Below are 27,243 nucleotides of genomic sequence, written 5' to 3' on the forward strand. Positions count from 1 at the left end.
AATGTTCAAAAAAGTAAGATCTACAAATAAGTCAACTTGATCAGTTTTCCCCTTAAGGAGTTATTGCCCTTTACACTCAATCTTTAACAATTTTCATAAATTTTGTAAATTTTTGTAAATTTTAACAAAATATTTAAACTGATTCCATTTCTAAAAGGGAAAATCCATTGTTTTCCTTTTTATCTTTGTAAACTATTTTAAGATTAATTTAATACATTTAATGCTTTTTTAATACTTTATTACTAACTTGAGTAATAGATTTTTCATATTGGCTATATAATTTTTACAAATTTTACAATATCTTGTAAATTTATTATGAAATGTTTCCTTCAATATACTAGTCCAAAGACCATTTTTAACATGTACACATAGCATAAAATTTGCTATCTGGTCGTTAGACCAAAACTGAAGAAGTGACTTTTTATTGTTGTAAAAAAAAACATCAATACAAACTTAATAAATACCAAATGTTTAATCCACAAATGTTTTGAATAAAGATTGTGGTCTTTCAACCAAAAAGAATGTTGTCAAACGATATTGTATTATTATGGTCTAAAGACCAAATATTCATGTATTTTCTTATTCATATAGAAAAAACAACCAAACAATTAAACCAATCTATAGGTTGTTTGATACTCATAAACTGGTCTTTAAACCAAAAAAAAAAAGAAAAGAAGAAGAAAATGATTCGGTAGAATTTTTAGTATTTACTATTAAAAACAAAAGATCAATATCAACGAATAAAGGCCAGATAATAAAAAACACAAAACACATCTAGGATTCACTGTCAATGTCATTCTAAGCGCTTTGAGTCTCTCACATGTTATCAATAAGTTACTACTAAGATATTTTAAAGAATAAAACAATTTTTATTAATGAAATATTTAAAATGTGTTCGAAACTTGTAATTACAACTGACAACTGTCTGAATAATATATAAGTTGGTTTGAAATAGAAGGATAGATATGTGATGTAACAATTCTTTCCCAAAGACTTAGGAATATTTTGAGGTAAAATATCAACACTAAATGCAAATATTCATCTATCAAAAGATACATGAACAATGATTCTAAAAGAAAATATATCGCTAAGTATAATCTATGTTTTTGGTAATAACTTTTAGTTTTAAAAAAATAAATATATGAAGAGTAAATTTTTCTGGAAATTTCTTTAACATTCTTCTTCCTTTTCTTTGCTTGGCATGTTTTCTCTGAAATAGAAGAAACGATATATTTACCTAAATTTGCTTAATGCATATTCATCTTTTTTTCTTCAGCTTTAAAGGAAGATATCAATATGAGGTTGAAAATGGTGATACCTTCGTGACTATTCACGGAAAAATTCGATGATTTTTCATTTCCTATAGTTAATTATCCGTTTTTAGATGGTGACGTTCCCTTGTCACCATCTTACGGTGTTTATATATCTCAACTTGTACGATTCGCTCGTGTATGTAACAATGTTTTAGATTTTAACGAGAGAAATTTATGTATTACTGAAAAATTATTACACCAGGGTTTTCGATATCACAAACTAGTCAAAACATTTACTAAATTTTATCATCGGTATAAAGACATCATTCGTAAATATAGCTCAACATGCAGACTTCTAATACGTTCAGGTATTTCACATCCAATTTTTTATGGAAATATTCTTTATAAAGCACAAAGGTGTCAGTATTCACCTCAGAAACTTACAAAACCTTTGAATAGACTTATTAAGAAGGGATATAATTACGATACTGTTGTCAAGTCATTAAAGATTGCATATTTTGGCGTTAATATTGAGTCATTGATAAGGTCTTTGCATCGGAACTAAACACATTTATTCTAAAAACAGTTGTTGGCATGACACGGGTTATGTTCTTCTCATATATGTTATGATGGTATGATACTAAATCACTAACGGGAAGGATTGTGCCTGATGTTCATATGATGATTTCATAATCTTTCAGTCAGTTTAATTGTAGTCTGGAGCTGGCATGTCAGTTAACTGCTAGTAGTCTGTTGTTATTTATGTATTATTGTCATTTTGTTTATTTTCTTTGGTTACATCTTCTGACATCAGACTCTGACTTCTCTTGAACTGAATTTTAATGTGCGTATTGTTATGCGATTACTTTTCTACATTGGTTAGAGGTATAGCGGGAGGGTTGAGATCTCACAAACATGTTTAACCCCGCCGCATTTTTGCGCCTGTCCCAAGTCAGGAGCCTCTGGCCTTTGTTAGTCTTGTATATTTTTTATTTTATTTTCTTTGTATAATTTGGAAATTAGTATGGCGTTCATTATCACTGGACTAGTATATATTTGTTTAGGGGCCAGCTGAAGGACGCCTCCGGGTGCGGGAATTTCTCGCTACATTGAAGACCTGTTGGTGACCCTCTGCTGTTGTTTTTTATTTGGTCGGGTTGTTGTCTCTTTGACACATTTCCCATTTCCATTCTCAATTTTATTGTCAATTGTCGCGATCGTAAACGATACTTTTTGGGCATACTTACCCTCCAATATACTTAAAATTTCTCAAATGATAGAACAAAATACAAATTACATAATACCTTCTGATTCTTTTCTATTTCCTTTTGATGTCTTTTTTTGTTGTTTTGGCTGTACTTGCACCTGAAATGTACGAGTGCATATACATTGTAGTTTGTTTGAACAAATCACGTTTCTACATTTTGAAAATAACATCGAATGCAGATTTTTAAATAATTGATCCTTGACTTAACATATAACAGAAGACGATAGCGAAAAAAAAAGGTCACATTTAGTAGCGTGATCGACTTTTAAACATTGCAATGATTTCCACAGAAACAAGTATTAAAATGTGTAGTGGGTCGGTCTAAAGTTGGAGCGATATGACTGTTTTTTTATACTTTGCTCCATGTTGAAGGTTCACTGTCACTTTCAAATGAAAAACGTAGAGCGCTGTTCCTTTGGTTTTTATTTCGTGACGTATAGTATTTTTGTGTCCTATATTGATAAACTATGTCTTATCTTTTAGTTAAATGAACTCTGGAAAGCATAATATACGGACAAACTTTTCACATCGACTTAAAGCATTATTTATATTGTGATGGTCTATTTGTTTTACTTTTTTATTCCAATACAATGAAACTAGAGATTAAATTGATTAATATATAAAATGAGAAATGTGAAAACTTATATAGATAAGAACTAGACCGACTTACAAAACATTCCTCTCGCTCATTTTCCAATAATCTCCTTAGTTCTGCTGGAATGTCTTGATCAACGGATGGTCTTTGTCTTTTCAATTGCTGTTTGGGTAACAAAGGGAGAATCCATTTTGCCTTTGATAGAACTTTTGTCCTTCTGTATGGCAGACTGTCTCTAATTTTTTCTAGATGTCCAAGAAATCCTCCCCACCACTTTTGCTCTGTATGTTCTATTTGATCAGTGAATAGACATTGCCACTGTGGTATTCTAGATTTGATCTTATTTATATCTATCTTCTCGAATTGAGGATTGATAACTTTTGGTATTCCCTTTGGTAAATTAGGTTTCCCGGAAATTAGTTGAATAATGCCATGTTCAGTTTTCCATTCGCTGTCTTGGAAAGCTTTGTACTGCATTTTCACATTATGTGTTGCTAAATCCCGGATAAACTTATAATGCAAAGGTTTAGTATGCTTACGAATGTCGTTAAGGCTTGATGTTATCCATGAACGAATGTCATAAATAGCCTCTATATCCTTAACGTTCGGAAGCATCTCCTTCAGACGAGGCATTGTTTCAGCATCATTCCTACGAAGAGTTTCAGCTATTCGGCTAAAAGCAGCATCCACATCTTCGTGTGTATGTCCTACTGGTAAAAATGATAAATGCACGTGAAAAGAAAATTTGCTATTTGTAACAGTAAAATAATTAGTGATTTAAATACGCTAACCTGTAATGCTAGAAAGAACTAACATTATAAGTGTGTAAAATGCCAAATTGCTTGTATATTAAGAGTTTACAATACCCATCGTATTGAAAGGCAGTAAACTTCAAAATGTATATGAATAAAGAGCACGTGATACACCCGTAGTATTTTCAAAGAATTAAGTTCCAGTACTCCTAAATGTCATGTTATAAATCTATATAAAAAAAAAAATTCAAGGGATGTTATATTGATAGATATAAACCAGCCTTCAAAAGTTTCATGAAATCTTTTTGAGTTGTTGTCCGAAAACTGACTAATCCCCATCCCTTTATGACTAAAACCCCACAACTAGGAACGGTAATTGCCATAATATATAAAATCGATAGCATACTTCAATAAACACTTCACCAAAGTATCATGAAAAATGTTCAAAGCATTTGACAGTTATTATCCGAAAACACTGGAAAATACCCCTTTTAAATGGATAAAATTCCTATAACTTAATTGAACACGTAAAATCTAAAATTCATAAAAAAAGAAAGAGACTCACGTAGACAGATCTATATAAATAATGTTTGATGCAGATTGTTATTATCCGACATGTTGACAACGGACGGACGGACTAACGTTCAGCGGTATACTATAATACGTTTTCTAAACAGATGTACATGTACTTATACAAACTGTGAGTCAACTAGCCTATTTTCAAGATGTGTGTGTTAGTTCTCTGGTTAGAAAAAAGTTCCACCTAATTCATTAAGATATAACTTCTATTCAATATAAGTTTCACTGGGAAAAACATTTCTAACTAAAATCGTAGAAGTATTTTACTTCCATGCTAAAACCTTATATTACAGGCATCATAACTTACATGATCAACCAAAAGTCACACAAAAAATCCCCAAAAGGGGGTCTTGTAAATGAATGTTTTACAGACAGATGTACCATTAGCATGTATAAACTATAATCAATGATACATACATGTGTGCAATTTCAGAGGTAATTATATGGATAGGCAATAATTAATGTGTCAATTGATCATATATTTTCATTGTCTGGTAAGATACAATGTATATGTATATACTGTGCACTGTTCTTTTTATCTACTTGATGTGAATGACCCCATGTGGTTAGCATCTTTATCTGTGGAATTATTGTTGACACAAGATAATTAATCCTTATTAAGATGTCACAGATTATATGTTAGAGAAGAAATATATACAAACCATTAATATAGTATAACAAGAGGCTACGTGTTTCAAGTCCAGTCCTACATTTATAGTCCCTCCTCGTGAAAAAGAAGGGGGAAGACGGTTCTGATCCCAAAATCCCGGGCTTAAAAACATGAAATCCCGAGGTCCCGAATTTAAAAAAAAAAATCCCGACATCCCAAACTTCGGAAAGAGAATTCCCGGGTCCCCAAAGCGTAAATCCCGAAATCCCGAAATCCCGAGCTTATAAACACCCCGAAAAATGTCCTGCCGCCCCTCAAGACCATACAATTTCGAATAAAGCAAATCATTGTATTTATTTCTCGAGTAATAATAACACATAAGAATTCAGTGCTGATGAATTTTAATGTACTATATTTTCAAGGATTTGAGGGATCACAGGACCTTATAATTATCCAATACACACCACCTCCCCCGGTTGGATCTGCCTATACATTATGTTTAACACTTCCCACAGTTTTAACCCTTAAACCAAACCGTTTTAAATCTTGAAATAACCACACCGTTTAAATCTAGCAATAGCTAATACTTATTTCTTGAAGTGAAGAGGAAGTCCTCAACAAATTTGCCGAGCGGAGGTAAGAGGAATATATATATTTTTTTTGCGTAAAACTATTTTCACCTTTAAGGGTGCACACGCTCATATATATACCCACACAACCACCGGGTAACTGTTCCTTTCAATAAAGTAACAAGAATCGCAATGATTTGTAAATTGCAACTTACCTCATTGAAAATGCGTTGGTGAACAAGGAGTTCACAAAAACCCAATACATATCGATTTTTATTTTCCCGCCAACAATTATCTGCTTGCAAGTACAAAATAGGCGGTAACTTGTTACCCTACAAGAACAATAATCATAAAATTACTTCAGTATAGTATCTTACCACAGTTTTACCTTATAGACACATCGTTTTATAATAAACTTCTTATGATCACTCGTAATAATCCGTAAATGGCTCCCGAACAATTCATTAAAACTGTCAAAACTGTCGCAAAATGACCAAATCGTAAGGGTTTGTGAATGTGTGTGATCCTTAAGGGCTCGTTAGATAAGTTCGTGGATGTGAAACGGTGCAGGATAACTGGGATTGTCCATAGATCAACTCAGACCATCTACAAAGTTAACTCGGATCAGCCTATTCAGACAAAGAGATGTTCTACTTTTTAAATTATTAAACGAGTGTCTACGAAGAAGACAATTCAGACCGTCAATGAAAATGCAGCGAGATTATTAATGATAATCATCTATAATAAAAAAGAATTCAATTTATGGAAAAATTACGGATTTACATAAAACTTTTTGGGGGCACATTAACTCGATTTCAAAGGCAACAAGTTAAAATGGCAATTGTTATGCCCCACCTACAATAGTAGAGGGGCATAGTGTTTTCTGGTCTGTGCATCCGTAAGCCCGTCCGTCCGTCCGTTCGTTCGTTCGTGTACTTTGGACACATTCTTGTTATGTTAAATATATAACAATTAACCATTCAAAAAGCACAAAACTCTGTCATTCAAATTATATGGCTAATCAGACGAACTTATTTGTTTTGGGTGTATAGATTAATTATTTTTAACAAATTAAAAAGATATGTAGAAATGTGGATAACAGTAAAACTCGAAACCAATTCAACACTTAATTGATATGGTGTGCCGCTTGGATTCTGTTATCTCATTCTTTACATAATACTTTCGATTCAAAAAAATGTATTACTTTTCATATAATGCCTAGGATAAATGCAACTTTTTATTGGTATGATTTTGTGTGATGTGTTCATAGGAGTTCAAATCTGAGAATCAGCTATTCCTTATGTCATGTTTACCTACGACGAGACTTTTTGATGTGAAAAAATACAGGGCGTGTCATATAACAAGTAATTGGAACTCTTTTGACCTTATTTCCGATTGTTTTCAAATATATTCATATATTTTCAAGCTGGAAATGTGACCAATTCAAGCGGCACGCTCTATCACTTTGTATATAGTATAGGGAGTGCTCATCACCACCCTCACCCCACCCGAGGTCACACATGTATTGCCTGATCATACGTTTAAATTGTGAAGTGTTTTACTTACCATAAGTTTTGAAATCTGGTGAAGAATTAGCATAAGGATATTCATGGTCAGGTTAGAGTCGTGCGCATATTGGTTCCAGTCGAGAAAGGTGAAAAATTTATTTTGTCCATGAGCTAAAACTCCGGTGACATGTGTCGTTAGTTGATCAACTTTATTCACAGCCTGCAATAAAACGTGTCAATAAGACAACTACATATATATGTAAGGACCAAAGTAAAAGATATATACAGATATAGATTCGTTTTAAATTAATTTTTTTTACTATACTAAAGAAATATAATAAAAAATGATTTACAAGGCATACTAAAAAGAGGAAGTCTGTAAAAAACTGACAAAATCAAACGCTGTGTACGGAACAAGTTAATTCGAAACACAATTGCCATATTCCTACATTTTTGTAGCTTGGTACATAAATTCTAATTTAAAAAAATGGAGGTACAATGTCGCGTATGACTGTATGGATCTGTCATTTAATTTACAGTTGTGGCGTGGTCGTAAATTCGCGAATAATTCCTCTCAAACTGCCGTCTAAAAACTTGCAATGAGATAAAAGCTTAGTATGATAAATTAATTGTACATAAAAAATCGCTCTAAATGGATAGATTGATTTATTGTTGGTTGCTTAACCTCTGGTGCTCTTTAAAAGAAAACGTTTGCATGGTAAAAGATACAAAATAATGTCTGAATAATTCCAAAGTTCCACATCAAACTCTATAATCGGAAGAAAACTATGATGTTCGTACATTTCCGAAGAGGGAATTTTCTGTTATACAAAATACCTAACTTACCTTTGCCATTCGACCAACAAATACAATGTTTAGACCTAGTATTTCGTATATCCGGCTGTAAGGGCGTGATCACATGTTAGTCACATGTTTCACGTATGACCGGAAATGATTAGAACTTAACGACAAAAACAATTTTAATAAATAAATGGACTTCTGTTTCGTGTGAAATGTAACGCATAACGATAACGTCATTTTCTAACTTAATTATTACGAAGAACAAAACAAGAATGTAAATCATCTCTGATTTACCTGTTTGAACATCTCGCGAGAGTTCGTATTTGCATATTGTTGCAAAGAATTCTTTTACAACAAAGCAGATTAAACCATCTAAAATGTGCGTTACGAAATGGGAAACCAAAATAACGACAGTGTTCTTACACCTGCTACAGAAATACTTATAGTTCTCGGCATTTTCTTCTCACTATTCTTATTGGTCGATGTTCTTTGTTATTTTAAAGCAAAAATTACGAATTTGCCGGTGACGATTATCTATAAATTAGTCAGCGTTATGCACTTCGGATGCGAAAAGTAACGCGAGAAACGACACACAAATACGGTCGTATAATCTTTGAAATTTGTTAATTTCAATTTTTTTTCTAGGGAAGAGTAGCATACACTTGTATGTTGATAAAAATAATGGCATCTTTAGATGTAGTTAAAACTTTTCTTACAGTAATTCACATTTTATCACTTTTCTATAGTTATAGGAAACGGAGCCCAATAGCAAATTATGGTCCATATGCCAAATCTAACTGTGTATGTAGATTCTTAATTTTTGGTCCCGTTTTAAAATTGGTCTACATTAAAGTCCAAAGGGTCCAAAATTAAACTAAGTTTGATTTTAACAAAAATTGAATTCTTGGGCCTCTTTGATATGCTGAATCTAACCGTGTATTAAGTTTTTGGTCCCTGTTTTTAAATTGGTCCACATGAGGTTCAAAGGATCCTAAATTAAACTTTGTTTGATTTCATCAAAAATTGAATTATTGAGGTTCTTTTATATGCCGAATCTAACCGTGTATTTAGATTTTTAATTTTTGGGTCCCGTTTTCAAATTAGTCTACATAATGGTCCTAAGGGTCTAAAATAAAACTTTTTTGTTTGATTTTATCAAAAATTGAATTATTGAGGTTCTTTTATATGCCGAATCTAACCAAATATTTAGATTTTTTATTTTTGGGTCCCATTTTCAAATTGATCTACATAATAGTCCAAAGGGTCAAAATAAAACTTAGTTTGATTTTAACAAAAATTGATTTTTTGAGGTTCATTGATATGCTAAATCTAAACATATATTTAAATTTTGGTTATGGGCCCAGTTTTCAAGTTGGTCTAAATTGGGGTCCAAAATTCTTGGGATTCTTTTAATATGCTGAATCAATCCATGACCATGTATTTAGATTTTGGATATTGGACCAAGTGGGGGACTATGTATTGCCATGCAATACTCACAGAATGCTTGTTTATTACAAAAATATCAACAAAATCATACAAAATACACAGAAAAACTTAAGAATTAGTGTAAACATATTTATTTATAGTGGATTGGGAAACAAGTTTTGCAACTTATATTAATCCCTTTCCACTTTGCTGGTGCGAGTGCTGCCTTGTAGTGGCATTAGCCTACTCTTTTTCCAAATCTACATGGGTGTCTTTTACATGCAAGAGATATAGCTCTCTCTTAACACAGGTCAGCCATTTATCGACCCCTTCCAACGGACTATCATCATTTCCTCAAGACTATACTCGCAAATGGTAAAAGAATGCGAGTAAAGAATCAGGACAACAAAGAGAAATCTTGACTTAAAACTTTGACTCTACAAATCATTCATCCAATTCTTGCTGTTACCAACTTATACTATTTTAATTATCATTGATATGGTCAATTAAAAATTAAATTATATTTTTGGAAAGTTTGCTATAGCTTGCTTATTAATAGCAATAAACTTTCCTAAGGCATCGGCCCCAAACCGGTAGTACTTTGGACAGACTATCTTACTATAGGATGTGTGTTCTGCGGATGAGATCCCCACCCCTAAACCAAATATATGCTTGTATTGGATAATAAAACAAACCAAATGAAATATAGTGAGAGTACCTCTGGGTCACCCACCCCCTCCTGTTTGAGAACTTGTAAATGGTTGACATCCCAACCCCTAAATCATATATATATATATGCTTGTATGGGACAATAAAACAAATCAAATTAAATATAGGGGAGTCATACCCACCCCATTCTGTTTGAGAACTTGTAAACGGTCGAGATACCCACCCCTAAACCATACATATTCTTGTATGGGTTAACAAAACAAATCAAATGAAATATAGGGGAAGCCCACAAGGTCACACCACCCCCTTTTTTTTGAAAACTTGTAAACAGTCAAGATCCCCACCCCAAAACATATATATTCTTGTAAGGGACAATAAAACAAAGCAAATGAAATAAAATAGTCCCCTGAAAATCCCACCATTCCCCCTTTTTATACGACCGCAAATTTTGAAAAAATTTTCGTCGTATATTGCTATCACGTTGTCGTCGTCGTCCGAATACTTTTAGTTTTCGCACTCTAACTTTAGTTTAAGTGAATTGAAATCTATGAAATTTAAACACAAGGTTTATGACCACAAAAGGAAGGTTGGGATTGATTTTGGGAGTTTTGGTCCTAACATTTTAGGAATTAAGGGCCAAAAAGGGCCCAAATAAGCATTTTCTTGGTTTTCACACTATAACTTTAGTTTAAGTTAATAGAAATCTATGAAATTTTGACACAAGGTTTATGACCACAAAAGAAAGATTGGTATTGATTTTGGGAGTTTTGATTTCAACAGTTTAGGAATTAGGGGCCAAAAAAGGGCCCAAATAAGCATTATTCTTGGTTTTTGCACAATTACTTTAGTGTACGTGAATAGAAATCAATGAAATTTAAACACAATGTTTATGACCACAAAAGGAAGGTATTGATTTTGGGAGTTTAGGTCCCAACAGTTTAGGAATTAGGGGCCAAAAAGGGACCCAAATAAGCATTTTTCTTGGTTTTCGCACCATAACTTTAGTATAAGTAAATAGAAATCTATGAAATTTAAACACAAGGTTTATGACCATAAAAAGAAGGTTGGTATAGATTTTGGGAGTTTTGGTCCCAACAGTTTAGGAATAAGGGGCCCAAAGGGTCCAAAATTAAACTTTGTTTGATTTCATCAAAAATTGAATAATTGAAATTCTTTGATATGCCGAATCTAACTGTGTATGTAGATACTTAATTTTTGGTCCCGTTTTCAAATTGGTCTACATTAAGGTCCAAAGGGTCCAAAATTAAACTTAGTTTGATTTTGACAAAAATTGAATCGGTTGGGTTCTTTGATATGCTGAATTTAAAAATGTACTTAGATTTTTGAATGTTGGCCCAGTTTTCAAGTTGGTCCAAATCGGGGTCCAAAATTAAACTTTGTTTGATTTCATCAAAAATTGAATAAATGGGGTTCTTTGATATGCCAAATCTAACTGTGTATGTAGATTCTTCATTTTTGGTCCTGTTTTCAAATTGGTCTACATTAAAGTCCAAAGGGTCCAAAATTAAACTTAGTTTGATTTTAACAAAAATTAAATTCTTGGGCTTCTTTGATATGCTTTATCTAAACATGTACTTTGATTTTTGATTATGGGCCCAGTTTTCAAGTTGGTCCAAATCAGGATTCAAAATTATCACATTAAGTATTGTGGAATAGCAAGAAATTTTCAATTGCACAGTATTGCACAACAGCAAGAAATATCTAATTGCACAATATTGTGCAATAGCAATTTTTTTTTTCAATTGGAATTATCTTTTTTTTCAATTGGAGTTATCTTTCTTTGTATAGAATAGTAGTTGAATCAACCTTAATCATTGTTTTATACAATATACAATGTATTTTCATTTTTACTACCAACTGATAAATTAAAACAATCTTTACCATTCAGTGATAATAAGCACTTTTTATAACATTTTAATATTGTATGATGTATTTAAATGAGCAGTTATTGTTGCAAACTTCATTAGAAATTTGAATTGAAATCAGTACATTATAACTTTAGTATAAGTGAATAGAAATCTATGAAATTTAAACACAAGGTTTATGACCATAAAAGGAAGGTTGGTATTGATTTCGGGAGTTTTGGTCCCAATAGTTTAGGAATTTGGGGCCCAAAGGGTCCAAAATTAAACTTTGTTTGATTTTGACAAAAATTGAATCCTTGGGGTTCTTTGATATGCTGAATCTAAAAATGTACTTAGATTTTTAATTATTGGCCCAGTTTTCAAGTTGGTCCAAATCGGGGTCGAAAATTAAACTTTGTTTGATTTCATCAAAAATTGAATAAATGGGGTTCTTGGATATTCCAAATCTAACTGTGTATGTAGATTTTTAATTTTTGGTCCAGTTTTCAAATTGGTCTACATTAAGGTCCAAAGGGTCCAAAATCATAATGTGACATAAACCTATGTTGTGTCAACTATTTAATCACAATCCACATTTAAAGCTGTATCAAACTTAAAAGTTGTGTCCATACTTGTCCCATCTGTTCAGGGTTCTACATCTGCGGTCGTATAATGCTGCGCCCTGCGAAGCAACTGGTTTAAGAACTTGTAAAGGGTTGAGATCCCCACCCCTAAACCGTATATATTCCTGTCCATCATTTCAAGAAGATTTGAATGAAATATACAGGGTGACGTATGTTACCCTAGGCGTCACTTATGCATATCACTTTACTAGACCAAACTAATTTGTACTGGACTTTGCCCAATGTCAGGCGACCATGGGAATTATTATTGGAGCTTTGTTTTGGAGACTTTAAAACAGCATCCTGTTACAATTATTTTTTGTATTAAATAAAAAGAATTAAAAGTCGGAAAATAATTAACCACACAATCTACCAAATGTAGTCCGAGTTTGTTCAATATATAACATTAAAACAAAAAAAAGTAACTGTTTAATCAGTAATTTATACAATTTACTAAAAACAATTATGAAGGACCTTAATCAATAAAAAATACTTAATCACAGGCCCTTTGCATGGGATGGGCACAGAAATATTCTTAACAGAGAGTTCTGTATATTTGATTGGTTTAAATCAACAGTTTAAGGTTGCAATAGAAATTTATATCAAAATTTTACATGACAAACATAATTTTATGAAAAAAGCTATTTTTGATTCTTGCTGATGAGAATGGTTTAGGGAAAAACACAAAAGCTGTGATTAAATACAATTTATTTGAAATAATACCCACTACAACTTATTTGAAGTAATACACTTTTACAGCCTATATATTTGAAATAATACACATCTACTGTTGCAAACTTTCCACAGGTGCTATCCAGCACTTTGATTGTAAATATTAAGGATTTTCCTCCCCAAGAATTAGATACCTGAGCTTTATTTGGAAAGAACCTTTTGTAGTTTTGGGTCTTGAATGCTCTTCAACTTTATTTTGCCTTTTTATTAGCTCACCTGGCCTAAAAGGCCAAGTGATCTTTTCTCATCACTTGACGTCCATCGTCTGTCGTCTGTCATCCGTCGTTGTTAACTTTTACAAAAATCTTCTCCTCTGAAACTACTGGGCCAAATTTAACCATACTTGGCCACAATCATCATTAGGGTATCTAAATTTTAAAAAATGTGTGCGGTGACCCAGCCAACAAACCAACAGTGCTGCCATGGCTAAAAATAGAACATAGGGGTAAAATGTAATTTTTGGCTTATAACTCTGAAACCAAGGCATTTAGAGCAAATCTGACATTGGGGATAAATTGTTTATCAAGTCAAGATCTATCTGCCCTGAAATTTTAAGACGAATCTGGACAACCAGTTGTTGGGTTGCTGCCCCTGAATTGGCAATTTAAAGGAAATTTTGCCACTTTTGGTTATTATCTTGAATATTACTATAGATAGAGATAAACTGCAAACAGCAATAATGTTCAGCAAAGCAAGATCTACAAATAAGTCAAAGTGACAGAAATGGTCAGTTGACCCCTTAAAGGAGTTATTGCCCTTTATAATCATTTTTACCAATTTTTTTGTAAATTTTTGTAATATTTTACAAAAATCTTCTCCTGAAACTACTGGTCCAAATTTAACCATACTTGGCCACAATCATCATTAGGGTATCTAGTTTAAAAAATGTGTGCAGTGACCCAGCCAATCAACCAAGATGGCCGCCATGGCTAAAAATAGAACATAGAGGGTAACATTTAGACTTTGGCTTATAACTCTGAAACCAAAGCATATTTTGAGGGACCATGTATAAGTGACCCTTAGTGGTGGACTGATTAATAAAGATACCTGTATAAAACTAGATATCACTGGAATCAGAATGTTCTCTAGTTTATAATGGAATAAAAAAAAAGTGTACTTTTAATAGTATAAAAAAGTTTTATCCAGAGAAACTGGGAAAAACATTGCCTAATTTAAGCTTAAAAAACCTGAAATGGTCATGTGCACACCACTGAAGACATGATACCTGCACATTTTTCATTATCAAAGTTGTATGAATTTCATAGATTTTTACCTTGTCTTTCAAAAAATTCATGCTTCAGGGTACGTTCGCCTGCTCCGAAAAGAGCTACAGTGGCTGCAAATAAGTTTTGAATTTTCACTGCCAAAAAAACAGACTGTTTACAGTGTTGTCTCCCCTCAAAACATGAATATTTAATCTAATTTTTTAAATTATTTTAATCATCTAACCTGTTTTAATTGAAGTTAATTAACATATCTTTACAACCAAATACAAAAAACATGATACTTTTCCACCAATTATGTTGATAAAAATGGAACTTCCCTCCATGTCTATTTTTAGTTGGGGAATAACCCCTAGTTTTTTATACGAAACTGTTTATAGCACCCTTAAGCAAAACCTTTTATGCGATATATAAAAAATTCTCAGCTTTTCTGAATCTGTACACTATACCGATTAAAATGATGTCTTACTTTAAGGATTGTGACCACAAATAGTGAAACTACAGCTCTTTTTTTAAGTCACGCGGTAGTGGCATATTGGCCAGTGGCAAACAGTTTAACTGGCAAATCCCAAACATTTCCTGTATCACATTTTCATCAGTTTTACAAAGAAAATAAATCATAAAATAGGGTTTCTTTTCAATAAATAGAATAAAAACTATGAAATAGGCATGAATAAAGTTACTTTAAATAGATTTTCTCCCTAGGACTATATGAACTAAGTTATAGCTGTGTTGAGAAAATATTGAAATAGTGTTTTTCTTAGGAATGGCATGTGTACCTTTTTGACTATAAAAAGTACCAAATATATATTATAATGAATAAAACTTTATGTAACACTGATCAGGAGTAAAGGTCAAAGTAGAACAAATCTACACTTTTCATATGCAACTTTTGGTTCCAAATATATGAGAGATTGAATAAAAATATCATGACGTCGCAAAAAATTAAAAAAACTTCAATATTTGCACAGAGTCTGGTTTTCTTATATCTGGTTGCTATGTACAAATCTGTAATATTTGCATTAAATATACCAAACTGATGCTTTTAAATTAATATATACATGCCGTACAATATTTTTCAGAATTATTTTACTCCATTCGCAAACACATTTCTATGCTAAAACATCACTATATTTTGTATTTGTCCCTTAAGGGTGCAATCAACAGTTTTTTTCTATGACGTCATATTTTGAGGGACCATGTATAAGTGACCCTTAGTGGTGGACTGATTGATAAAGATACCTGTATAAAACTAGATATCACTGGAATCAGAATGTTCTCTAGTTTATAATGGAATAAAAAAAAAGTGTACTTTTAATAGTATAAAAAAGTTTTATCCAGAGAAACTGGGAAAAACATTGCCTAATTTAAGCTTAAAAAACCTGAAATCAGGTCATGTGCACACCCCTGAAGACATGATACCTGCACATTTTTCATTATCAAAGTTGTATGAATTTCATAGATTTTTACCTGGTCTTTCAAAAAATTCATGCTTCAGGGATACGTTCGCCTGCTCCCAAAAGAGCTACAGTGGCTGCAAATAAGTTTTGAATTTTCACTGCCAAAAAAACAGACTGTTTACAGTGTTGTCTCCCCTCAAAACATGAATATTTAATCTAATTTTTTAAATTATTTTAATCATCTAACCTGTTTTAATTGAAGTTAATTAACATATCTTTACAACCAAATACAAAAAACATGATACTTTTTCACCAATTATGTTGATAAAAAGGGACTTCCCTAGGCCTCCATGTCTATTTTTAGTTGGGGAATAACCTCTAGTTTTTTATACGAAATTGTTTATAGCACCCTTAATCTTTTACAAAAATCTTCCCCTCTGAAACTACTGGGCCAAATTTAACCATACTTGGCCACAATCATCATTGAGATATCTAGTTTAAAAAATGTGTTCAGTGACCCAGCCAACCAACCAAGATGGCCGCCAATTTGGCTAAAAAAAGAACATAGGGGTAAAATGTAGATCTTGGCTTATAACTCTGAAACCAAAGCATTTAGAGCAAATCGGACATGGGGATAAATTGTTTATCAAGTCAATAACTGTCTGCCCTGATAATTTGAGATGAAAGGGACTTCTGGTTGTTTGGTTGCTGCCCCTGAATTTGTAATTTTTAAGTTTTTTTTACCGTTTTCGGTTATTATCATTGAATATTAATATAGATAGAGATAAACTGTAAACAGCAATAATGTTCAAAAAAGTAAGATCTACAAATAAGTCAACTTGATCAGTTTTCCCCTTAAGGAGTTATTGCCCTTTACACTCAATCTTTAACAATTTTCATAAATTTTGTAAATTTTTGTAAATTTTAACAAAATATTTAAACTGATTCCATTTCTAAAAGGGAAAATCCATTGTTTTCCTTTTTATCTTTGTAAACTATTTTAAGATTAATTTAATACATTTAATGCTTTTTTAATACTTTATTACTAACTTGAGTAATAGATTTTTCATATTGGCTATATAATTTTTACAAATTTTACAATATCTTGTAAATTTATTATGAAATGTTTCCTTCAATATACTAGTCCAAAGACCATTTTTAACATGTACACATAGCATAAAATTTGCTATCTGGTCGTTAGACCAAAACTGAAGAAGTGACTTTTTATTGTTGTAAAAAAAAACATCAATACAAACTTAATAAATACCAAATGTTTAATCCACAAATGTTTTGAATAAAGATTGTGGTCTTTCAACCAAAAAGAATGTTGTCAAACGATATTGTATTATTATGGTCTAAAGACCAAATATTCATGTATTTTCTTATTCATATAGAAAAAACAACCAAACAATTAAACCAATCTATAGGTTGTTTGATACTCATAAACTGGTCTTTAAACCAAAAAAAAAAAGAAAAGAAGAAGAAAATGATTCGGTAGAATTTTTAGTATTTACTATTAAAAACAAAAGATCAATATCAACGAATAAAGGCCAGATAATAAAAAACACAAAACACATCTAGGATTCACTGTCAATGTCATTCTAAGCGCTTTGAGTCTCTCACATGTTATCAATAAGTTACTACTAAGATATTTTAAAGAATAAAACAATTTTTATTAATGAAATATTTAAAATGTGTTCGAAACTTGTAATTACAACTGACAACTGTCTGAATAATATATAAGTTGGTTTGAAATAGAAGGATAGATATGTGATGTAACAATTCTTTCCCAAAGACTTAGGAATATTTTGAGGTAAAATATCAACACTAAATGCAAATATTCATCTATCAAAAGATACATGAACAATGATTCTAAAAGAAAATATATCGCTAAGTATAATCTATGTTTTTGGTAATAACTTTTAGTTTTAAAAAAATAAATATATGAAGAGTAAATTTTTCTGGAAATTTCTTTAACATTCTTCTTCCTTTTCTTTGCTTGGCATGTTTTCTCTGAAATAGAAGAAACGATATATTTACCTAAATTTGCTTAATGCATATTCATCTTTTTTTCTTCAGCTTTAAAGGAAGATATCAATATGAGGTTGAAAATGGTGATACCTTCGTGACTATTCACGGAAAAATTCGATGATTTTTCATTTCCTATAGTTAATTATCCGTTTTTAGATGGTGACGTTCCCTTGTCACCATCTTACGGTGTTTATATATCTCAACTTGTACGATTCGCTCGTGTATGTAACAATGTTTTAGATTTTAACGAGAGAAATTTATGTATTACTGAAAAATTATTACACCAGGGTTTTCGATATCACAAACTAGTCAAAACATTTACTAAATTTTATCATCGGTATAAAGACATCATTCGTAAATATAGCTCAACATGCAGACTTCTAATACGTTCAGGTATTTCACATCCAATTTTTTATGGAAATATTCTTTATAAAGCACAAAGGTGTCAGTATTCACCTCAGAAACTTACAAAACCTTTGAATAGACTTATTAAGAAGGGATATAATTACGATACTGTTGTCAAGTCATTAAAGATTGCATATTTTGGCGTTAATATTGAGTCATTGATAAGGTCTTTGCATCGGAACTAAACACATTTATTCTAAAAACAGTTGTTGGCATGACACGGGTTATGTTCTTCTCATATATGTTATGATGGTATGATACTAAATCACTAACGGGAAGGATTGTGCCTGATGTTCATATGATGATTTCATAATCTTTCAGTCAGTTTAATTGTAGTCTGGAGCTGGCATGTCAGTTAACTGCTAGTAGTCTGTTGTTATTTATGTATTATTGTCATTTTGTTTATTTTCTTTGGTTACATCTTCTGACATCAGACTCTGACTTCTCTTGAACTGAATTTTAATGTGCGTATTGTTATGCGATTACTTTTCTACATTGGTTAGAGGTATAGCGGGAGGGTTGAGATCTCACAAACATGTTTAACCCCGCCGCATTTTTGCGCCTGTCCCAAGTCAGGAGCCTCTGGCCTTTGTTAGTCTTGTATATTTTTTATTTTATTTTCTTTGTATAATTTGGAAATTAGTATGGCGTTCATTATCACTGGACTAGTATATATTTGTTTAGGGGCCAGCTGAAGGACGCCTCCGGGTGCGGGAATTTCTCGCTACATTGAAGACCTGTTGGTGACCCTCTGCTGTTGTTTTTTATTTGGTCGGGTTGTTGTCTCTTTGACACATTTCCCATTTCCATTCTCAATTTTATTGTCAATTGTCGCGATCGTAAACGATACTTTTTGGGCATACTTACCCTCCAATATACTTAAAATTTCTCAAATGATAGAACAAAATACAAATTACATAATACCTTCTGATTCTTTTCTATTTCCTTTTGATGTCTTTTTTTGTTGTTTTGGCTGTACTTGCACCTGAAATGTACGAGTGCATATACATTGTAGTTTGTTTGAACAAATCACGTTTCTACATTTTGAAAATAACATCGAATGCAGATTTTTAAATAATTGATCCTTGACTTAACATATAACAGAAGACGATAGCGAAAAAAAAAGGTCACATTTAGTAGCGTGATCGACTTTTAAACATTGCAATGATTTCCACAGAAACAAGTATTAAAATGTGTAGTGGGTCGGTCTAAAGTTGGAGCGATATGACTGTTTTTTTATACTTTGCTCCATGTTGAAGGTTCACTGTCACTTTCAAATGAAAAACGTAGAGCGCTGTTCCTTTGGTTTTTATTTCGTGACGTATAGTATTTTTGTGTCCTATATTGATAAACTATGTCTTATCTTTTAGTTAAATGAACTCTGGAAAGCATAATATACGGACAAACTTTTCACATCGACTTAAAGCATTATTTATATTGTGATGGTCTATTTGTTTTACTTTTTTATTCCAATACAATGAAACTAGAGATTAAATTGATTAATATATAAAATGAGAAATGTGAAAACTTATATAGATAAGAACTAGACCGACTTACAAAACATTCCTCTCGCTCATTTTCCAATAATCTCCTTAGTTCTGCTGGAATGTCTTGATCAACGGATGGTCTTTGTCTTTTCAATTGCTGTTTGGGTAACAAAGGGAGAATCCATTTTGCCTTTGATAGAACTTTTGTCCTTCTGTATGGCAGACTGTCTCTAATTTTTTCTAGATGTCCAAGAAATCCTCCCCACCACTTTTGCTCTGTATGTTCTATTTGATCAGTGAATAGACATTGCCACTGTGGTATTCTAGATTTGATCTTATTTATATCTATCTTCTCGAATTGAGGATTGATAACTTTTGGTATTCCCTTTGGTAAATTAGGTTTCCCGGAAATTAGTTGAATAATGCCATGTTCAGTTTTCCATTCGCTGTCTTGGAAAGCTTTGTACTGCATTTTCACATTATGTGTTGCTAAATCCCGGATAAACTTATAATGCAAAGGTTTAGTATGCTTACGAATGTCGTTAAGGCTTGATGTTATCCATGAACGAATGTCATAAATAGCCTCTATATCCTTAACGTTCGGAAGCATCTCCTTCAGACGAGGCATTGTTTCAGCATCATTCCTACGAAGAGTTTCAGCTATTCGGCTAAAAGCAGCATCCACATCTTCGTGTGTATGTCCTACTGGTAAAAATGATAAATGCACGTGAAAAGAAAATTTGCTATTTGTAACAGTAAAATAATTAGTGATTTAAATACGCTAACCTGTAATGCTAGAAAGAACTAACATTATAAGTGTGTAAAATGCCAAATTGCTTGTATATTAAGAGTTTACAATACCCATCGTATTGAAAGGCAGTAAACTTCAAAATGTATATGAATAAAGAGCACGTGATACACCCGTAGTATTTTCAAAGAATTAAGTTCCAGTACTCCTAAATGTCATGTTATAAATCTATATAAAAAAAAAAATTCAAGGGATGTTATATTGATAGATATAAACCAGCCTTCAAAAGTTTCATGAAATCTTTTTGAGTTGTTGTCCGAAAACTGACTAATCCCCATCCCTTTATGACTAAAACCCCACAACTAGGAACGGTAATTGCCATAATATATAAAATCGATAGCATACTTCAATAAACACTTCACCAAAGTATCATGAAAAATGTTCAAAGCATTTGACAGTTATTATCCGAAAACACTGGAAAATACCCCTTTTAAATGGATAAAATTCCTATAACTTAATTGAACACGTAAAATCTAAAATTCATAAAAAAAGAAAGAGACTCACGTAGACAGATCTATATAAATAATGTTTGATGCAGATTGTTATTATCCGACATGTTGACAACGGACGGACGGACTAACGTTCAGCGGTATACTATAATACGTTTTCTAAACAGATGTACATGTACTTATACAAACTGTGAGTCAACTAGCCTATTTTCAAGATGTGTGTGTTAGTTCTCTGGTTAGAAAAAAGTTCCACCTAATTCATTAAGATATAACTTCTATTCAATATAAGTTTCACTGGGAAAAACATTTCTAACTAAAATCGTAGAAGTATTTTACTTCCATGCTAAAACCTTATATTACAGGCATCATAACTTACATGATCAACCAAAAGTCACACAAAAAATCCCCAAAAGGGGGTCTTGTAAATGAATGTTTTACAGACAGATGTACCATTAGCATGTATAAACTATAATCAATGATACATACATGTGTGCAATTTCAGAGGTAATTATATGGATAGGCAATAATTAATGTGTCAATTGATCATATATTTTCATTGTCTGGTAAGATACAATGTATATGTATATACTGTGCACTGTTCTTTTTATCTACTTGATGTGAATGACCCCATGTGGTTAGCATCTTTATCTGTGGAATTATTGTTGACACAAGATAATTAATCCTTATTAAGATGTCACAGATTATATGTTAGAGAAGAAATATATACAAACCATTAATATAGTATAACAAGAGGCTACGTGTTTCAAGTCCAGTCCTACATTTATAGTCCCTCCTCGTGAAAAAGAAGGGGGAAGACGGTTCTGATCCCAAAATCCCGGGCTTAAAAACATGAAATCCCGAGGTCCCGAATTTAAAAAAAAAAATCCCGACATCCCAAACTTCGGAAAGAGAATTCCCGGGTCCCCAAAGCGTAAATCCCGAAATCCCGAAATCCCGAGCTTATAAACACCCCGAAAAATGTCCTGCCGCCCCTCAAGACCATACAATTTCGAATAAAGCAAATCATTGTATTTATTTCTCGAGTAATAATAACACATAAGAATTCAGTGCTGATGAATTTTAATGTACTATATTTTCAAGGATTTGAGGGATCACAGGACCTTATAATTATCCAATACACACCACCTCCCCCGGTTGGATCTGCCTATACATTATGTTTAACACTTCCCACAGTTTTAACCCTTAAACCAAACCGTTTTAAATCTTGAAATAACCACACCGTTTAAATCTAGCAATAGCTAATACTTATTTCTTGAAGTGAAGAGGAAGTCCTCAACAAATTTGCCGAGCGGAGGTAAGAGGAATATATATATTTTTTTTGCGTAAAACTATTTTCACCTTTAAGGGTGCACACGCTCATATATATACCCACACAACCACCGGGTAACTGTTCCTTTCAATAAAGTAACAAGAATCGCAATGATTTGTAAATTGCAACTTACCTCATTGAAAATGCGTTGGTGAACAAGGAGTTCACAAAAACCCAATACATATCGATTTTTATTTTCCCGCCAACAATTATCTGCTTGCAAGTACAAAATAGGCGGTAACTTGTTACCCTACAAGAACAATAATCATAAAATTACTTCAGTATAGTATCTTACCACAGTTTTACCTTATAGACACATCGTTTTATAATAAACTTCTTATGATCACTCGTAATAATCCGTAAATGGCTCCCGAACAATTCATTAAAACTGTCAAAACTGTCGCAAAATGACCAAATCGTAAGGGTTTGTGAATGTGTGTGATCCTTAAGGGCTCGTTAGATAAGTTCGTGGATGTGAAACGGTGCAGGATAACTGGGATTGTCCATAGATCAACTCAGACCATCTACAAAGTTAACTCGGATCAGCCTATTCAGACAAAGAGATGTTCTACTTTTTAAATTATTAAACGAGTGTCTACGAAGAAGACAATTCAGACCGTCAATGAAAATGCAGCGAGATTATTAATGATAATCATCTATAATAAAAAAGAATTCAATTTATGGAAAAATTACGGATTTACATAAAACTTTTTGGGGGCACATTAACTCGATTTCAAAGGCAACAAGTTAAAATGGCAATTGTTATGCCCCACCTACAATAGTAGAGGGGCATAGTGTTTTCTGGTCTGTGCATCCGTAAGCCCGTCCGTCCGTCCGTTCGTTCGTTCGTGTACTTTGGACACATTCTTGTTATGTTAAATATATAACAATTAACCATTCAAAAAGCACAAAACTCTGTCATTCAAATTATATGGCTAATCAGACGAACTTATTTGTTTTGGGTGTATAGATTAATTATTTTTAACAAATTAAAAAGATATGTAGAAATGTGGATAACAGTAAAACTCGAAACCAATTCAACACTTAATTGATATGGTGTGCCGCTTGGATTCTGTTATCTCATTCTTTACATAATACTTTCGATTCAAAAAAATGTATTACTTTTCATATAATGCCTAGGATAAATGCAACTTTTTATTGGTATGATTTTGTGTGATGTGTTCATAGGAGTTCAAATCTGAGAATCAGCTATTCCTTATGTCATGTTTACCTACGACGAGACTTTTTGATGTGAAAAAATACAGGGCGTGTCATATAACAAGTAATTGGAACTCTTTTGACCTTATTTCCGATTGTTTTCAAATATATTCATATATTTTCAAGCTGGAAATGTGACCAATTCAAGCGGCACGCTCTATCACTTTGTATATAGTATAGGGAGTGCTCATCACCACCCTCACCCCACCCGAGGTCACACATGTATTGCCTGATCATACGTTTAAATTGTGAAGTGTTTTACTTACCATAAGTTTTGAAATCTGGTGAAGAATTAGCATAAGGATATTCATGGTCAGGTTAGAGTCGTGCGCATATTGGTTCCAGTCGAGAAAGGTGAAAAATTTATTTTGTCCATGAGCTAAAACTCCGGTGACATGTGTCGTTAGTTGATCAACTTTATTCACAGCCTGCAATAAAACGTGTCAATAAGACAACTACATATATATGTAAGGACCAAAGTAAAAGATATATACAGATATAGATTCGTTTTAAATTAATTTTTTTTACTATACTAAAGAAATATAATAAAAAATGATTTACAAGGCATACTAAAAAGAGGAAGTCTGTAAAAAACTGACAAAATCAAACGCTGTGTACGGAACAAGTTAATTCGAAACACAATTGCCATATTCCTACATTTTTGTAGCTTGGTACATAAATTCTAATTTAAAAAAATGGAGGTACAATGTCGCGTATGACTGTATGGATCTGTCATTTAATTTACAGTTGTGGCGTGGTCGTAAATTCGCGAATAATTCCTCTCAAACTGCCGTCTAAAAACTTGCAATGAGATAAAAGCTTAGTATGATAAATTAATTGTACATAAAAAATCGCTCTAAATGGATAGATTGATTTATTGTTGGTTGCTTAACCTCTGGTGCTCTTTAAAAGAAAACGTTTGCATGGTAAAAGATACAAAATAATGTCTGAATAATTCCAAAGTTCCACATCAAACTCTATAATCGGAAGAAAACTATGATGTTCGTACATTTCCGAAGAGGGAATTTTCTGTTATACAAAATACCTAACTTACCTTTGCCATTCGACCAACAAAATGAGGAAGATTCGTTTTTGCTACAATGAAAACAAAATTTAAAGTTCATGTTATAAATAGGTAAAATTATGAAAAAAATAGGCAATCTGATAAACTGTTGTTAAACTGATAAATTGTCATTTCAGTCATCCAAATTTGATTTAATAGAATAACATCACAGTTAAATTCCCATTTGGAATACAAAAAAAAAAAGCGGAAAAAAATAATTCCTTATCGAATTCGTTTCATTAGTTTGAACAAAATAGAAAAGATTTTAACTTCAATGTTTTTTCTGTTCATTCCAGATCTTATTGGTTATGCCTTTAAAGTTATCAGATGCTCAAAGGCAATGAGAAATTGGCAAACTGAGTCAATAATATATCGACTTATACAAAACTGACGCAATTTTAACTGACTTTTACAAAAATGACCGACCATTAATCTTACGGTCGACTCATTTTTCTCTAAAAAGTCCAAATATTTAGCCGTAGATCATAACTTACACTGATCCATTCCATCTATAATTAAGCTTAAATATTGTGATGGGGATGTCTTTGCAGCGTTTTTCTTTGTGTAATAGTACTTTCTTTCTAACCTGCAAAAATAGAAATTAAACATGTTAAAATATTAGTTTGCTGTTCAGCTTGCTTCTAGTAGCAAGCAAAGTCCACAAATACAACCCGATAAATTGATTGTCAGATTTTAATTTTATTCATATTGTTAAATATCAGCTGCTAGATACGATATGGAGCATTTTGAATTCGTTCGCTGCGCTCACTCGACAAAAAACTTCTTATCGTGACCTGCAGCTAACCATTAATATACAGACATTGTCAATGTAACACACAAACATAAACAACAGGACACGGTCGATAAATATTATTGGCTGTAGCTATAGTAAATTTATATTCTTCTATGTGTAGTATATATTATAACTTGACTTTGATGTCATATTTATTAATTGCATATTTTATACATACATCTGTCTGCTATTGTGTTCTCTTCGTTCAGCTCGCAATTTTTCTCTCATCACTGGATCATGCGTGGTCTCTATCTGTCTTTCCAAACTTGTACATACTGTGCATTTCGAAAAGGAATTGGTCTGAAAGTGTAAATACAATTACAATACACATAGCATATACTGGCAAATGTTTGTGCTACATACCAATGACTAATTTGTAACTATTTTAGTTGCACTTTCACATCTACATATACGTAAGAAGTCTGAATTTATAAGTTAAATCCACAGTTAACGTTTTGCGAATAATCAAGTCAGTGGCGGATCCAGAAATTTCATAAGTGGGGGTCGACTGACTGCCTAAGAGGGGGCCAGCTCTGGTCATGCTTCAATGATTCCCTATATAATCAACCAAATTTTCCAAGAAAAGGGGGCCGCCTAAATCCGCCTCTGCATATACAATTATAGTGAAATTGGTTAATATTAAACTGTCCAAAATATGTCCTGGTTTACAGCATCACCTTTGTTTCGTAATGTACCCCATATAATGGAATAACAATTATTGGTACCATTTTTTTTCACGCAAAGGAACATACACGTTTCAGACCTTATTTTTTTTAATATAAGTTTTAACTTGATTAAAGATTTGTGCCTAACTTGTTTGTTTTAATTTATACCTTTTTGACTTTAAGATTGGGTAAATATTTTTTCCACATTCCGTAGAAGGCTGATGGCATTAAAAATTCTTCTGATCTTTCCTTCATATCTTCTTTATATCTTATATAAATCATGCACTGTCGTGTCCGATAAGGTAGTAAGAGTGTATTACAGTCGGGCATCCTGTCAACGTAATATGTAGCGTATTCTTCCAGCCAGTTTATAGCTTGGAGTGATTTTATGCTGGCACAGTAGTGTCTCTCCGATACAGAAAAACGTGCTCCTCCTATGAACTTTTTTCTATTAGAGTAATAGAAATTTTTGTGAATTCCAAGCATTCTCATCAATGCCTTTGGACAAACTACATGTCCGTTCTGTATACGGAAGTATGGTGTATACTCCATATTAGTTTCAGAGAACTTTTTTAATAACCACTGGTTGCGACCATTTATTGTCTTTGACCAGAATTCCAATCGCATGTTTTTAACCTCCACAAGAGAGAATTTCTTCGTACAAACTTTACTACAACAGCGCCTACATGACTTTAAATCCTTCTGAATACTTGCTACTTTTGTATGACGAGCAAGGAGACGACTTCTCTCTGGATCTACAAAAATGTGATATGATAGTTTTGTTAATAAACTAAAACACTAATTTTATTTATTTATTTGTTTTTATCTTTTTTAAGCTCTCTTTGTTATTTTTCCCGCTTTACTTAAAGCGATTTTTCCCGCTTTACTTAAAGCTATTTGATCATCAAACGTAATCAATCACTCTTATGTATTTGAACATGCAATTAACCGTAAGTGTTTCAACCACATGTGATTTAATCAACTGACTAAAGAAAAGATTAACGAACAATATGTAACATATGAATACTGATAAAGAACAATTGACCTTCACAAAATATCTTATGAACCTTTAAGACCATCAATTAACGTTAGCCATAATGAGCACTCATTGAAACATTATTCT

At 32.4% G+C, this 27,243-nt stretch overlaps 3 protein-coding genes and 2 long non-coding RNA genes across 5 annotated transcripts in view; 1 reads left to right on the forward strand and 4 right to left on the reverse strand.

Annotated features, from left to right (window-relative positions):
* Positions 1 to 27,243, forward strand: part of LOC143062698 (obscurin-like protein 1) — a 198,541-nt gene that overhangs the window by 134,035 nt on the left and 37,263 nt on the right. The window lies entirely within an intron of this gene.
* Positions 249 to 5,019, reverse strand: LOC143061919 (uncharacterized). The gene is made up of 4 exons (XM_076233784.1): positions 4,967 to 5,019; positions 3,191 to 3,863; positions 2,558 to 2,618; positions 249 to 1,210 (listed from the first exon to the last, which is right to left on the reverse strand). Exons 1-4 carry the CDS (start codon positions 5,017 to 5,019, stop codon positions 909 to 911), a joined length of 1,089 nt encoding a protein of 362 aa, XP_076089899.1. The 3' UTR covers positions 249 to 908.
* Positions 5,839 to 7,998, reverse strand: LOC143062081 (uncharacterized). The gene is made up of 3 exons (XR_012974532.1): positions 7,980 to 7,998; positions 7,192 to 7,353; positions 5,839 to 5,957 (listed from the first exon to the last, which is right to left on the reverse strand). It is a non-coding gene; the product is annotated as an uncharacterized LOC143062081 (long non-coding RNA).
* LOC143062695 (uncharacterized) lies at positions 17,742 to 20,518 on the reverse strand. Its single transcript, XR_012974814.1, has 3 exons — positions 19,865 to 20,518; positions 19,232 to 19,292; positions 17,742 to 17,884 (listed from the first exon to the last, which is right to left on the reverse strand). It is a non-coding gene; the product is annotated as an uncharacterized LOC143062695 (long non-coding RNA).
* Positions 21,595 to 27,243, reverse strand: part of LOC143061921 (uncharacterized) — a 10,358-nt gene continuing 4,709 nt past the window's right edge. Inside the window, exons 2-8 of the mRNA XM_076233785.1 lie at positions 26,289 to 26,875; positions 25,634 to 25,755; positions 25,157 to 25,248; positions 24,654 to 24,694; positions 23,866 to 24,027; positions 22,515 to 22,631; positions 21,595 to 21,699 (exon numbers count right to left, since the gene is read on the reverse strand). Coding sequence (XP_076089900.1) covers positions 21,595 to 21,699; positions 22,515 to 22,631; positions 23,866 to 24,027; positions 24,654 to 24,694; positions 25,157 to 25,248; positions 25,634 to 25,755; positions 26,289 to 26,875 — 1,226 coding nt within the window. The remainder of the gene's footprint in view (positions 21,700 to 22,514; positions 22,632 to 23,865; positions 24,028 to 24,653; positions 24,695 to 25,156; positions 25,249 to 25,633; positions 25,756 to 26,288; positions 26,876 to 27,243) is intronic.

The sequence above is a fragment of the Mytilus galloprovincialis genome, chromosome 2 (genome assembly GCF_965363235.1).
Source record: "Mytilus galloprovincialis chromosome 2, xbMytGall1.hap1.1, whole genome shotgun sequence".
Taxonomy (NCBI): Eukaryota; Metazoa; Mollusca; class Bivalvia; order Mytilida; family Mytilidae; genus Mytilus; species Mytilus galloprovincialis.

What these genes read in the sequence shown, in the direction of transcription:
- LOC143061919 (XM_076233784.1), bottom strand. Translation starts at nt 5,019, where the DNA reads ATGCTAACCACATGGGGTCATTCACATCAAGTAGATAAAAAGAACAGT. An exon ending in GATAAAAAGAACAGTGCACA is followed by an intron (nt 3,864 to 4,966) that starts GTATATACATAT and finishes TGTTACAAATAG; the next exon opens with CAAATTTTCTTTTCACGTGC. An exon ending in ATGAGCGAGAGGAATGTTTT is followed by an intron (nt 2,619 to 3,190) that starts GTAAGTCGGTCT and finishes CGTACATTTCAG; the next exon opens with GTGCAAGTACAGCCAAAACA.